This window comes from Neltuma alba, unplaced genomic scaffold (assembly GCF_004799145.2).
Source record: "Neltuma alba isolate B1F8T4 unplaced genomic scaffold, ASM479914v2 tig00011496_pilon, whole genome shotgun sequence".
NCBI lineage: Eukaryota > Viridiplantae > Streptophyta > Magnoliopsida > Fabales > Fabaceae > Neltuma > Neltuma alba.
Window position 1 is genome coordinate 107,888 of NW_021636164.1, and position 13,617 is coordinate 121,504.

Consider the following 13,617-nt stretch of genomic DNA (forward strand, 5'->3'; position numbering starts at 1 on the left):
TAATACTGGGTGCCACAAAAATATATTTTAAGATACTGGATGCACTAAAAATTAGTTAGTTTAGGATAATTAGTGCTGCTGAATTTAAGATATTGATAGCTGATTCATGTTCTCACCTCTATTTTGATATTTTGTGCACTTTGTGGAGATATTAACCCTCTGATCCTCTGTTTAATCTAAGATAAATGAAGATGACAAAATGAAATTTTTTTAATGAATTCAATTTAAAAAATGACAATTTATTATTTTACAAAAATTTTTTTAGTAATTACCAATAAATTATTACAGCAATGAAAGCATAAATAAATATATTTTTTATTCTTTGTGCCTTGCACGGAAATTTAAAAGTGATCAAAAGATAAAAATAAACAAAAAAATTGTCTACAGGTATATATAAAGTATTATTTTAAAATTTGTTACCTTAGCTATACAATTATAAATAACAAGGGAGAATCCGTTTAAATCCAGTTAAAATACTAAAATTAGCCTTCATTTTGAACAAATTTCTAATTAGCACTAATTAGAAATTTATGAATATTATTAAAAGACCAAAGTGTCCCTCTATATATTTTTTCCTTACAATTTTTTTTGAAATATGAAAATAATAAATTATAGCATTTTCCTCAATCCACATTAATAACTACTCTAGCACTCTAAAACAACTGTAAAAAGTTCGTTATTTTAATATGTTTTTCATTCTTAGAATATACGTGTGTTCTGTTAAAAAAAATGTATGTGTTTGACTAAAATTTTTTTGTATATATGGAGGATGGATCAATATTAAAACTGAGCACAAATTAAACCCATCCAAAATTTAAATCTAACAATGACCTACACTATTATATTGATGAGGGCACTGGAGTAACTATTAATATGAATTAAGAACTGTGTTGTAATTTGTTATCATCTACTAAAGATTTACTATTTTCAAATTTCAGGAAAATCCGGCAAAAAAATTGTAGAAAAAGAATTATTGAGGAAGAAAAATATAGAGGTAACAACTAATATTAAACCATAGAGGGGTATTATAGACTTTTAACAACATTCATAAATCCCTGATTAAGTCTCTTGGCATGATTAGGAATTTATTCAAAATATAGGCCTAATTTTGAATTTTAGTATTTCAGTTGGATTTAAACAGGATCCTTCCAAATACGAGTAACAATTTATTTTAGTTCACAAATTGTTGCAGTCATGCAAATTAAAAATTTAAAATATATTTTTGTTTTAGAATTTTTTTCTTTCTTTTAGAATATTTGATGCATATTAATAATAATATAATCAACAATTAACAAGATCCAACGCAGCCATCGAGTATTTTAATTTAAATAAAAAATGCATTGAAGATGCATATAATAATTTATTTCCAGTGATTAAAAAAAAAAAAACCTGTAAATCACAACATTCGGTACATTTTATCAAGAGTTTAATTATATTCTTTTCAATTTTAAAATATTGAATGATTATCACTCCCAAACTTGCTTTTTCTTTTTTGTGAAAAAAAACTACTAGTTATAGTTGAGATGAACTAACAACTATAGGTAAGATTTGTAAATTTGATCCCTTATATTATTTTATCACAGGTCGTTTTTATCGTAGATTAGAAAGAAAGGACCGGAGCAATAGAGAAAATAGTGAAGCATGGAGCATAATAAAATTGCAACACGACATCATTTTATTCTTTATCATAGATAAGAAGCAAACAAGCTAGCGAAAGAGAAGCCATAAGAGCTGCAGAGAGCATAACATCATAGTACTATCACAACATTTTATTCTTTATTATAATAGATAACAAGTAATAAAGCGGTGGACTTAAGTAGAAACAGCTTGAGGCTTGGCAGAACGAAACTTGAGAAAGTTTGGAAAGGTAAATTCATCAGCTCTGTAGTGCCACTGAGTAAAATGGGCTAATTCAGACCAAGTGAAGTCAGGATAATTCCTTGTCCCATCCAAGCTCAAAATATCTGAAGGAGGTTGAACCACCTTATCTCCTTTAGGGTTCATAAAGAATGCCAAGGACCTCCTATCACACTGGTTGTTCACTACAGCCCTGTGTCGACTGCTTTTGTACCTCCCATTTGTTAATGCCTATGACAAAACCACATTGAAAATACAAATTCAATTAAATTGAATGCTAAAAGTGTATAGAGAATAGGTTTATGGAATAGGACACATATACGTACCATGAAGGTATCACCAATGTTGATGACAAAGGAATTAGGAAGAGGTTCAATAGTGAACCATTTGTCGCCTGAGAAAACTTCGAGTCCTCCAACATGATCTTGGTGAAGTATAGTGAGTGAGGTTGGGTCACGATGCGGTCCTGTGCCTAGGACTTCAGCAGGAACTTGGCAAAAAGGGTAGTAGTTGCATCTCATCAAGGAGCATCCATCTGAGAAAAAGTCCCTCAGATACATCTGATCTAAGCCTAAGCTTATTGATAGCAAATCCATCATCTTCATTCCTAACTCCTTCATTGCTTCACAGTACTTTTGGAAGACGTCCCTAAGAAATCAACCAAAATATGAATAAATCAATGTTTTTCTATACATATATATACATATGTATGTACAAGTTTATTAGCAAAACATTACGTACCCAGTTTCATACAAGTCTTGGCCTAGGGTGGAGACAAAGTAGTCCCTAACAGCAGGTTGTGGATTATCATGAGGAAGCAGGAAAGTGAGGGTCTCTTTCCAAGTTAGGTTAGAAGAGAAGCGTTCAGAATGAGCACCAGAGTAGCCTGAAAAGGAACCCTTAGGTTTATAGGCCCTTAGTTTTGTATCAATCGGTTGCTTAAAGTAGGCATCTGTACGCTCATATGCCTTCTTGATCAAATCATCATCAACTCCATGATTGATCACTATAAAGAAGCCGTGCACTAAGCAAGCATCCCTGATTTGTTCAACAGCTCGATCGATGGCTTCTTGCTCCCCACGTAGGACTCCTCCTAAGTCTACAATTGGTGCTTCCAACTGACCTTGGGCTTGTACCAAGTACTCCTTAGACCATACACAGTTGTTGGGCAACTCAACCTCATTTCCAAGCTCACATGGAAACACAAGTTCTCCATCTTTCCTCTCCTCGTGCTTTTGTTCACTCAACAACACACTTGAAGCCATCTTGTCCTTGTGCTTATGCTTATGATCTATGACAAGCACATATGAAACTGATGGCTAGGAAGCTTCTTATATAGATGTGTGTGTGACTAGTTAGGCACAGTTATGGGATGTAATGTAATTTACATCTTTCCAAGTTTGTTTGTGAGGGTCCATTGATCAGGTGAGAGATTCATGTACATGTGATAATATTAAATGGTTCGTTCATTGAATAAAAAAGTGTTCATGAATATGAATTGATTACTAAGAGAGTATATGCCTTTACATTTGGTTGTTTTATTTAAAAATGTTCATGAATATGTATTTAATATGAGATGGATAGGTTCAGGCGGCGGTGCACGCAATGATCGGTGGTGAATGAACCTCGTCATGAAGTTGACTAATCAATGAATTATAAATGTACCTTATATTTAGAATAAAAAAATGTCTAAATAAATCAAAGTAATTCATGTATACTTATTTTCAGCTCAAAAGAAAAAATTCATGTATACTTATTTATGAATTCAGAATGAGAATGTGAGATGTGTGTACATATTCAAATGGTTCATCCAGTGAATAAAGGTTTAATACATACATTGATGTTACAATAAAGACATTGCCATTAAGTTCTACCAATTTGATAAATTACTAAAGCTGGCTTGCCGTTAAACCATCAGATCGTTGTCATCGCTTGCTGTTGGATAGTGTCAATAGAAATAAATATTAACATCTTAATAATATTTTATTAAATTAGTATTAGTATTAGGAAAAATCGCAAAAAAGAAACTGTCGAAATTAAAAAATTACACATAAGGACCTGTTCATAAAAATTGCCATGAAAATCCATACTAACTACGTTCATGTGATGATAGTTGTTGTGTTCTTTTCATCGTCGTCCGAGTTAAATTTTCAAATTTAAAAAATGTATTTACAACTTTTCTTTCAAATTTCACAAATTAACCCCGATGTTAACATTTGACAGAGTCCCGTTTTAAAAGCAGCACAAGTTTTTATTTAACAAATAAAAAGAATTTAAAAGAACTTGCAAAAAATTAATATAAATTGCCCTAAGTGGAGAGACGCATGATTTTGATGTATAGATGACAGTTGTTTAATTTTGTTCTGGCGTAACAATTAATGAATTTGGTATCATATAAAAATGTTAATAAAATAAATTTCACGGTAAAATTTTTTTAGTTGAACATTATAAAAAATTAAAAAGTTAAGATTAACAGCTTTTAAATTTTCTGTTAGATCCACATGAATCAAGCCTCGCGTCTGCAAGTCGTTGGCCATGATGATCAGGTTAAGACTCACATTTAAGTTATATATGACAATGATTAATTTATTAAATAAGAAAAAAATTAGGGATTGACTCGAACTGAGCTAGAATTAAGGGACTGAGTAGTAAAGAAGTTGAATAACCCAAAAATTTTTTTTCTTATTAAAATTGAATCAAATTATGAAAATCAATTAGCCAAAAAAATTATATAAATAAATTTAAATTATTAAAATTTGATCTAAATAGTTCACATTTATACTTTTATGGAAACATCATATATATATATATATATATAATAACATTTTGTAAGATACTTAACCGTTTAAAGCTGATCTAATGATGATGATCAATACAAACTTGTATAAAAACCCTAAGAAAAGCGAGCAATAACATCACAAGAATTAAGAATCAGTACAAACTTGTAAAAAAATATTGCTTTTCTGAGTTCATCACTAGCGTTACGATAAACGAAACATACATTTGCGAGATAAATAATAACTTCGAGGAGACACAAGAATAGTCAAAGTTAAATATATGATTCACAGCCCATAAAAGTTACTCTCGTTTAAAATACAAGCATCAAATCTTTAAAAGGGCTTGGTTTTTTTATAAGATTCAATTTAATTTGGATTTGTCTAATCATTTACTATATTTTTTCATTTTTATTCCTAACTAATTATGATGTCTCTCTTATTTTTTTTTACTTACTCTCTCTTCCATTTATCTTCTCCATAAATAAGAGCGTTTTAAGAAAATAAGTTGTATATACTGGGCTTCTCCAGAGGCATGATTGGAAGCAACAAATACTAGAGACTCCATACATACATTGTGAACCTCGTAATTAAGCACCACGCAAAGAAAACACACCTTAGCTTGTGAGGCGTGGAAAACTAATTCTACAAAACTGACTCGAATTAGAAATGAAATCAAGAACAAGAAGCACTAATGAAAATTTGCTTCCCTTACTTTTCCTAGGTGTACGTAATCCCATATAATGAAACCAGTTGTATATACTGTATAAAACAGCAAATCCGAAGAAAAACCATACACCAGCAATAGGTCGACAGGGATAGAGAGCTAGTTAGTAACATTTGGTAGTTTTTGTACCTACATTCATCATTCTGCATGATTTATCACCAAAAGGACTCAACAAACATAGATACATAATGGATTCATTTAAACACAAACAAAAAATTAGGATTAAGATTCTTTATTACTGATGCTGCCAACGGATATAAGGCTTTCCACGTAAGTACAACTATCATATATGATAGAGCCACATTTAACAACAAATGTCTTAAACTCATTAGTTGTGAGATTGAGTGTGTGAACATCATCCCCCATGGTACAGAAGACAATCTCATTCCTCCAAATAGTCATTGGATGTAACATGCGTGGACATGAGCTGCTAGTATATTTTTTAGTCCAAATCCATCTTCCCCTATTTGCACATATGTCCTCCTCCATCACCCACAAATGAACCAAATAAGATCCATGAAGAATGACAGCAACCACAGCAAGTTTGTCCTCATATACTATAAGCCTTTTACTTCTATTATATTTTAGATCAGGCAATGGTATCAAGGTACACACTTCCTTTGTTAGGTCAATTGAAACTACCAGATTATCATCATTAGACGGAGTCGACGGGTCTCTACCAGAGAAATACATAAACACCATTAACAGCGACATTTTCCCATTTACTAATTTTTATGCCCTCTAAGTTCTCAAATTCTACTTCCTTCCATGACCCAGATTTTAATGAATAAATTTGCGCTGGATTAGCTGCAAAACAAGGTCCCCAAACATAAATTCTCACTATTTTGTAATCATTATCGATGGGACTGAACCCAAATCCTTGACGGTAAGAACTATTAAAATCCTTAATATTTAAGGGCAACTTTCTGAAGTGTCTAGTAGCTGGATTCCATAATAAAAGGGTAGGGGGAACTATACCATTTTCCTTTGTCTTCCATGGAAGAACTGTTTTTACCAAATTATCAACCACTTGAACACAGAGCAAGCCATTGCTGGAACCCACGATCACAAGATCAAAACAGGAATCGACCAAAGGTGATATTTGAATCTGAGGGACTTGCATGTTGTGACGATCCACGATGCGCAAATCTCCGAGCCATTTGAGTAGAAGCAAAGGGTTTTGATGACTGGAGTGATGGAGGTGGTCTTGGATGAAAAACGGAGTTTTGATGAGATTTTTCCAATCTTTGCACACACATTGAAATCGGATTAAGGATTTCACCGGAAGTCTTTTGAGAATGTTAAGTATGATGTCGCAGGGAACAAAAGGTATGTGGTCTTCCATTACTTTCATGATGCTCCCCCATAAATTGAAGAAGGAATCTGATGGTTGACGGCGAGTAGTGATATCGGCGTTATTTGAGGGTTGATCTTTTAAAATATTTTAAAAAATTTTCTTAATAGAATTAAGTGTTTGAACTTAAATGTATAATTTCAAAATAAAGGCGAGATTCACGTAATTACTAATTAGAACAAAATATGAGGAAATTTATTATACTCTAAGATAAAATGTTACCGGGGTAAAATAATAAAAATAAAAAGTGCAAACGTAAGAAATTGAACTTAAAAAGTTTTTTTTTCCTTAAAAGAGATAAACTATAAAATATGTATCTAAATCTAAATGTTTATAAAAGTCATGGTTATTTGGGGTTATCACTGCCGATTCTCACCTCTAAATTTGATTCTCATTAAATGACTTTTAATTAAATATTGATGTTGATTTATTTTAAAGTGATTCCCCTTATTTATTCAATTTAATTCATTTTGATCTTTTATGGATTTCAATCGAATTTTATTTAGAAAGTGATTATAATTCCATACTACACTACCATGTTTTATTTATTTTTAATTAAAATCTGATTCAAGATTCTCAAACTCTAATGATCTAATCATGGTTATTTGGCATCATTGCCGCGGATTCTTACTCTCAAATGATTTTCATTAAATATCTTCTAGTTAAATATTGATTAATTTTATTTATTCAATTTTAATTCATTTTGATATTTGAGATTTCAACAGGTTTTATTTAATTAGGTCCCATAATTTATTATCATATTTAATTTTTTTATTAAGATCTAATTCAAGATAACATTTTCTAAATCAGAATCTGGCAGTAATTAGTTTTTAGATATTAAAGGCCGTTCTCATCTCACATCCTGCTTAAATAAAAAATAATTTTTTAATTGGATTTTGAATTTTTCAGGCCAAAAAAAAATTGGATTTTGAATGTTTAGATATTAAAGGCCATTCTTATCGTAATTTTTAGATTATTTTTCAGGTTGATGAATTTTTCTATTAGATTTCTGTATAGTTTATGTCTACTCGGGTTATTCTTAAAAACAAACGCAAACAAAATTAGGCTCAATCCGCCATATCAATTAAATTAATCTAAAAGACAGGGTGAGGCTAAAAAATAGGATGAATATATGAATGGCGCATATCAATTAAATACTCCTCCGGTCCTAAATATAAGACCCTTATACACACTAGTATAAGGGTCTTACATTTTGGACCGAAGGAGTAGTATTTATAATTGACAGCTTAAACATAGGATTAATATATGAGATTTTATGGTTTGGAACCTCTCATCTTCCCTTCTCATCCCCTTCCCTCCTCTTCCTTTTTTAACCATTGGAATAATATTTTAACAATTCAGATTTAATTTTTTTAAAAAATTATTATTAAAATATTAAATTATAAAAATAAATAAATAATAAATTACAAACTATATTAAAATTTAATTCTAGTGGTTTGCAAATGCACTAAATGTTTTTAAAATTTTTTATAAATAGTTTACAAAAATTTAAATCTAAACCGTTAAAATATATTAATCCAATGGTTAAAAAAAGAAAAAGAGAAAAGAGGATGGAAAGGGAAGAAAAAAGGTTCTGAACCAGAGGTTTTATGGGGTAACAAAAGTGAGCTAGAGATCTATTTTGTGGGGTAACATGATGATTGATGACAGCTCCCTCTTCTCTCTCACCACGCATATTTGATTCGGAGAAACGAAGCTATAGAAAAGGAAGGAATCGAAAAGGAGGAAACAAAGAAGCAAATGAAGGTGATGGATTGTTGGTGGAGAAATGCAGATTTCGAACTTGAAATTATATGAGAACCGTAGATATCATATCCCCCTTTTATTATGGAACTCAATGCTTAGAGAGGTTAGAAAAGGCGTGTTCCGGAAATATTATTAATTTTGAGCTTGATTATAGTCAGGATATGGCTTCAGTCAAGTTGATAATGATTACAATATAGTGAACATTAAGGTTCCTGATTTATAAATCAGTCCTCACCCTGTCGTTTTCCATAGTTACAATATTTTTTCCCAATTTTTGGACTGTACTTACAATGCCCCCCCCCCAAAAAAAGTCAGAAAAGCTTGCTTAGTTGAGTAAGAATTGATTAACGGAAAATATCGAAGAAATTGTAGAAGACGGTTACAAAATCAAGTAATAATACCTGAAAGGTTATGAAACAATAGTCAGAATTCGGAAAAAAGAAAGAACAGAAATTGCAAAAGACAGATTACAACACAAAGCTTATATAGATAATCATTCCACTCATGACTTTGAAGGAGGATTTAACAACTATAAATAAATTATGATATAGAGCTTCAACGAATGAATTTACACTAAAACTCTAAAAGTGTTTGATTAACGTAAACTTGAAATTTGAATGCAGGATCAAAATTCTTCAATGTTAATGATGCCGATTTACTAATACAAAGCTGTCCGCGTAATTGAAAATCTTAGTCCCAGTGTCTCTTTCGGGGTAAGAGACATGTCTTCTTTTCCTTATTGGTTCAAAATTGGAAGAGTGAGATCTCACAGAAAGCCTCTTAAACTCATTAGTAGTGAGATTGAGCAGATATAAAATTGTTGTTTAACGTCCATCATTCTCAATCTCATCAAAAGGTAGCAAGACAATCTCATTCATCCAAATAGTCACGGGATTTAAGGTCCCCCATGTAGAAGGGCTGCTAGGATATATTTTAGTCCATCCCCCTCTCTCCTCGTCCTCGTCCTCAGATAGGCATGTATCCTCCTCCCACACCCACAAATGAATCAGAGAAGATCCATCATTTTCTTCAACGCAAGCAACCACAGCAAGTTTGTTCTCATACTCAATAAGGCTTGTACGACGAAAACCACCGTATATGCGAGGCAATGGTATGAACTCACACACTTCCTTCTTTAATAGGTCAATTGGAAGTATTAGATCCTCGTCGTCGCACCACGTAAAATCCCAAAACATAACTCCATTAATAGTGATATATACAGCACTTGTTGATATGCCCCTTAGGTCGTCTACAACGTCTATGTGCTTCCATGACCCGCAATTCAATGAATAAACTTCCACGGCTTTAATATGATAATGATTATATTCATTAATTCTCACTATCTTGTAATCATTATCAAGAGGACTGAACCCAAATCCATAATGGTCATCAAGCTCACGAGGATCAATGTGAGTTCTGTAGAACTCTAATCCCACCTCGGCAATAAGGTCAGAATGAACAATAGTTCCGGGGCGCACATCTCTGATGTCTCTAGTCGCTGGATTCCATATCAAAATGGGGTGAGGATTTATGCGATTCTCAATTTTAACACAGACCAAGCCGTTGCTGGAACCCAACACCTCATAATTATAACGAGAATGAATAGAAGGCAATTTCTGAACTTTTCCGACTCGCATATCGCAATCCAGCACTCAGAGGCAAATACCTCGGAATCTGCGATGGTACTGTTCAAGGAGAAGCAAAGGGTTTCGACAGCTAGAACAGTGGAAGTGATCTTCGATGAAAGACGGAGTCTTGATGAGATCATTTATCAGATTTTTCCAATCTGTGCGCACACATTGAAAGCGAGTTAAGGATCTTACCGGAAGTCTTTTGAAAATGTTAGCCATGATATCCCTGGGGATGAAGCCTACGTGGGCTTCCGTTTCCGTTATCTTCACAGTGGCCGCCATTGGAAAAGGAATCTCAGAGGAAAGAAGTCTGTTGCAGGCAACAATAGGGCATCGAAAGGTTGTTCTAATTTATTTGTTTATTTCCAGTTTGAGAATAAAAAAAATCCAAATGGACTAAACTGAATCGAGGATTATATATATATTTCTTAAAAATGTATGTAAAATAGCTAAATCCAGCAATGAAAGTAATTATTATTTTGACGGAAAAAGTCAAAACTATTTGGGGAAAACGAAGAAAGTCATGATTATTTTTACACATTACCGTTGATTTTACTCTGTATTGATTGTCATTAAATATTACTTAATTTAAAAGTAATTTCCTTATTTATTCGGTTTTAATTCATTACGATATTTGGTAGGTTTCATTATTTCAACCGAAATTTATTTGATTTAATTGATTCGTGTTCCATAATTTATTACCATAGTTATCCTCTCTTTATTAAAATATAACTTAAAAAAAAAAGAATTTCACAACATTTTATTATGTGATATTAAAGATCATTCTCATCTCACAATTTGCTTAAATAAAAATAGTCGTTTTTTAATTATATTTTGAATTTGATTTGTTTTTTATGGTAATTTTTGGATTATTTTTCAAGTTGACCAATTTTTCAAACCTAAATTTGTGTATAATTATGTACTTTATTTTCTTTTAAAAACAACGGTCAAAAAAATTAGGCTCACCGGCCCTATAAAGTAGTCTAAACTAAATAAACAGAAAGCTTATTGTACTTGACACACAATCATCGTGGTATAGATTATAGAGTTTTAAACATACAAAAATGTTTTCGTGGGATGCTGGAATTTTTTCCTTTTGGACTGAGGATGCGGAATTAAATTTGTTAGATATAAAAATTGGCGATATAATGAAATGACTATAATTTATCGAAAAAAGAATGAAATGAAACAGCTCTAAAGTAAAAGAACTCAGAATATTTTAATTAATCGAAATAGTAAAATAAAAGTCCCTCTCTGGCCAAATCGTATTATAAGTGAGAAAACAATATACTTCAATCTCTAGTTCACTTTTGTCACCCCACATGGTACAAAATCTCATTATATCAATGGAGAACAAGAAAAAGACAGTGAAAACAAAAAATTTTAAAAAAAAATTAGGCGTTTTAGTTGATGTGCGCCAATTCATATATTGATCCTATTTTTTGGCCACCAATTTATAAATCAGTGCTCATCCCGATGTTTTCCATAGTTACGACTTACGATGTTTCCTGGAGCAATTCTGTAGTTACAATGTTAACTTCCCAAACAGCCCCCACCAAAGAGAAAAAAGTCAGAAAAGCTTGCTTAGTTGAGTAAGAATTAACGGTGAATATGGAAAAAAATTGTAGAAGGTTACTAAATCAAGTAGTAATAAATTATCATTCCACTCATAACTTTGAAGAAGGATTTAACCACTAGAAATAACTTATGATATAAGCTACTACGAATGAATTTCTCCGGAAAGTGTTTGATTAAAGTAAAATTGCAATTTGAATGCAGGATCAAAATTCTTCAATGTTAATGATGCCGATTTACCAATACAAAGCTTTCCACGTAATTGAAAATCTTAGTATCTATATCTCTTTTGATCCAAGAGGGAGGTCTTCTTTTCCTTACTGGGTCAAAATTGGAAGAGTGAGATCCACAGGAAGCCTCTTAAACTCATTAGCAGTGAGATCGATCACATATAAAATTGTTTCGTGTCCATCATTCTCAATCTCATGCAAAGGGAGGAAGACAATCTCATTCATCCAAATAGTAAAGGGATTTAAGCTCCCCCATGGGGAAGGGCTGCTAATATATATTTTGGTCCATCCACGTCTCTTGTCCTCCTTATCCTCATCCTCATCCTCATCCTCGGATAGATATGTCTCCTCCTTACGCACCCACAGATGAATCAAATCAGATCCATCACTTTCTTGAAGGCAAGCAACCACTGCAAGTTTGTTCTCATACTCAATAAGTCTTGCACGACCAAAACCGTTTATGCGAGGCATTGGTATCGCTGTACACACTTCCTCCTTTGATAGGTCAATTGGAAGTATTAGAGGCTCGTCATCGCGCCACATAGCTTTCCAAAACATAACTCCATTAATAGTGGCATTAGTTCCTGTTGATATGCCCCTTAGGTTGTTTCCAACGCCTATTTCCTTCCATGACCCACAATTCAATGAATACACTTCCACGGCTTTAATATCATAAGGATGAAATGCATTAATTCTCACTACCTTGTAATCACTATCAAGAGGACTGAATCCAAATCCATAACAGTCATGAAGCTGAGAATTGATATAAGTTCTGTACTCAAATCCTACCTCGTCAATAAGGTCAGAATGAACAATAGTTCTAGGGAGCACCTCTCTGATGTCTCTCGTGGCTGGATTCCATATTAAAATGGGATGAGGACTCGTACCATTCTCAACTTTAACACAGACCAAGCCGTTGCTGGAACCCAAGACCCCATAATTATAAGGAGAATAAATAGAAGGTAATTTTTGAACTTTTTGGACTCGCTTATCGCAATCCAGCACACTGAGGCTGATACCTCGGAATCTGCGATGGTACTGTTCAAGGAGAAGGAAAGGGTTTCGACAGCTGGAACAGTGGAAGTGATCTTCGATGAAAGACGGAGTCTTGATGAGATCATTTATCAGATTTTTCCAATCTGTGCATACACATCGAAAACGAATTAAGGATCTTCCCGGAAGTCTTTTGAAAATGTTAACCATGATATCCTTGGGAATAAAGGCTACGGGGGCTTTCTCTCTCTGCATCGTCACATTGGCCGCCATTGGAAAAGGAATCTCAGAGAGGAGAGGTCCGTTGCAGTCAATATTAGGGTATCGGAGGGTTGTTCTCCGACTAGGGTTCTATGCGGCTCCTTTTGAAGGAGAAGGAGAAGGCGAAGGCTTTTGTTTCTAGGATAAGGCGAAGCGGAAGGATTCCCTTCTCGAAGACGATTTCCAATTTTATGGGATCTACCCGAAGAGGATTTCAACAAAACAATGAAATCAATGTTAGGGATGAGACAACAGAGGTGATCGAAAGATAACAATGAGAAATGAGAATAATATTATTATCTTTTTATAATATCTCTAATTTATACGCACCCTCACTAACATTGACGGCAAGGAGTGATAACGGCCGTATTTGAGGGTTGATCTCCGAGGAGGGTTTTCAATAAATTTTAAAATATTTTTAATAGAATTAACTGTTTGAACTTAAGTG

At 33.0% G+C, this 13,617-nt stretch overlaps 3 protein-coding genes across 3 annotated transcripts; all 3 read right to left on the reverse strand.

Annotated features, from left to right (window-relative positions):
• Nucleotides 1-1,812: 1,812 nt before the first annotated feature.
• Nucleotides 1,813-3,122, reverse strand: LOC114714207 (gibberellin 20 oxidase 2-like). The gene is made up of 3 exons (XM_028898933.1): nt 2,599-3,122; nt 2,184-2,505; nt 1,813-2,088 (listed from the first exon to the last, which is right to left on the reverse strand). The coding sequence occupies exons 1-3, from the start codon at nt 3,120-3,122 to the stop codon at nt 1,813-1,815; spliced, it is 1,122 nt and encodes a 373-aa protein (XP_028754766.1).
• Nucleotides 3,123-9,303: 6,181 nt separating this feature from the next.
• Nucleotides 9,304-10,116, reverse strand: LOC114714208 (F-box/kelch-repeat protein At3g06240-like). The gene has a single exon (XM_028898934.1). It carries the CDS (start codon nt 10,114-10,116, stop codon nt 9,304-9,306), a length of 813 nt encoding a protein of 270 aa, XP_028754767.1.
• Nucleotides 10,117-12,002: 1,886 nt separating this feature from the next.
• Nucleotides 12,003-13,181, reverse strand: LOC114714209 (putative F-box protein At3g16210). The gene has a single exon (XM_028898935.1). The coding sequence runs from the start codon at nt 13,179-13,181 to the stop codon at nt 12,003-12,005; it is 1,179 nt and encodes a 392-aa protein (XP_028754768.1).
• Nucleotides 13,182-13,617: the final 436 nt, after the last annotated feature.

Excerpts from the sequence above, each read along its gene's own strand:
- LOC114714207 (XM_028898933.1), bottom strand. The coding sequence starts at position 3,122 with ATGGCTTCAAGTGTGTTGTTGAGTGAACAAAAGCACGAGGAGAGGAAA. Across the intron at positions 2,506-2,598 it reads CAAGACTTGTATGAAACTGG|GGACGTCTTCCAAAAGTACT; the intron begins GTACGTAATGTT and ends TTGATTTCTTAG. Across the intron at positions 2,089-2,183 it reads ACATTGGTGATACCTTCATG|GCATTAACAAATGGGAGGTA; the intron begins GTACGTATATGT and ends GTTTTGTCATAG.
- LOC114714209 (XM_028898935.1), bottom strand. The coding sequence starts at position 13,181 with ATGGCGGCCAATGTGACGATGCAGAGAGAGAAAGCCCCCGTAGCCTTT.
- LOC114714208 (XM_028898934.1), bottom strand. The coding sequence starts at position 10,116 with ATGCGAGTCGGAAAAGTTCAGAAATTGCCTTCTATTCATTCTCGTTAT.